This window comes from Ctenocephalides felis, unplaced genomic scaffold (assembly GCF_003426905.1).
Source record: "Ctenocephalides felis isolate EL2017-DRISC unplaced genomic scaffold, ASM342690v1 CF-g0.4_SCAFFOLD_00776, whole genome shotgun sequence".
Taxonomy (NCBI): Eukaryota; Metazoa; Arthropoda; class Insecta; order Siphonaptera; family Pulicidae; genus Ctenocephalides; species Ctenocephalides felis.
This window is the reverse complement of record NW_020536930.1, coordinates 10,047-11,471: the sequence shown is the minus strand read 5'-3', so window position 1 is coordinate 11,471 and position 1,425 is coordinate 10,047. Positions and strand designations below refer to the sequence as shown.

Here is a 1,425-nt window from a genome sequence, read left to right as displayed (position 1 = left end):
TTATAAATATCAGCATGAATTAATAATAAATAAAGCATAGATATCATATCAAATCAATGTACGTGCGATCACTTTTGGGGATGTTCTCCACTGAGTACTTCTATTTGATTGCTGTAATGACAATTTATATATCACTCTACTTTTTGTTGGTAACTGCATGTAATTTCAATAAAAACTAGGGTCTAGTTTTTTTTTTTTTTTTTTTTTTTTTTTTTTTTTATTTTATTTGGCCTCTAATAACAATACAGCCACATACATTATTATATTAACAATAAACAATAATTATATATTTATACCACTTAATCTAATAAAATTAACCAAAATACTATAGCACTTTACACTTCTTAATATTGTAACTAAGTTAACTGGTTTTTCTATGCAACTACACTCATGCAACGTATTCAACATATCTTGTATGTTCTTCTCAAACAGGCCACACTCCAATATTAAATGTTCACCACTTCCAACTGCTTTACCACACCTACATACATTCGAAGCTGCAACACCTATCCGATGCAGGTGTGATGGAAAGCTTCCATGGTTTAATCTTAACCTCGTTAATGTTACTAAGGTTCTTCTATCCTCGAATTTGAAACTTTCTTGCCACATTCTGCTTCCCACTGCTGGATTGCATATTCTATAATAGGCCCCTCTAGTCTCATTTGGATCGATCCATACTTTTTGCCACTCTTTAAAATTTCTATTTTTACACCGTTTTACATAATCCCTGTATGTTGCTACATGCATAATAGATCCATTTTTTGTTGCTTGTTTTGCTAATTTATCAGCTATTTCATTTCCTTTGATTCCTGAGTGAGCCTTAATCCATATTATTTTAATGGTATACCCTATTCTCATCAGCCTAATAATATCGAACCACACTTCATAGAACAATATATCTGATGTCTGAGTTTTGTTGTATAAATTTTGTAGAGTTTCTATACTACTTTTACTGTCGGTGAATATAACTGTCTTCATTATTTTGTGCCTTTGAATTAACTCTATTGCCTTTTTAATAGCAAAAATTTCCGCAGTAAAAATTGAAGCAAAATCAGGCAGTTTATATCCCAACTTAATGTTCAAATTTTCCAAATATATTGCGCAACCCACTTTCTGATCAAGCTTAGATCCATCAGTGTAAATTACATTGTAATCTCTTATTTTTGTCATGTTTATATTAAAAATATCATCAGAAATGCTATATATATCCAGATAAAGTGTATTATAATATGGATGTTTTGTATAATTGATACCTTCCTCTCTTATTTTATTTACATACAAATAGCTATAAACTAGGCATGGTTTTTTTCGCTTTTTCCAATACTTATATATTGTAGTGTCTATTGAAATTTTACCTACTTTGTCTATAATTTGATTATCCTGTATTATTATTTTTTTAAGTATAAATTTGTCACAAATGAACTG

The 1,425-nt window shown here is 29.5% G+C and overlaps 1 protein-coding gene across 1 annotated transcript; it reads right to left on the bottom strand.

Moving 5' to 3' along the window:
• Positions 1-339: 339 nt before the first annotated feature.
• On the bottom strand, positions 340-1,170 carry LOC113369360 (the record flags this gene model as incomplete). Its single annotated transcript, XM_026610128.1, has 1 exon — positions 340-1,170. A coding segment is annotated over exon 1 (831 nt), but the record flags the coding sequence as incomplete, so codon positions are not given.
• Between the last annotated feature and the right edge of the window lie 255 nt (positions 1,171-1,425).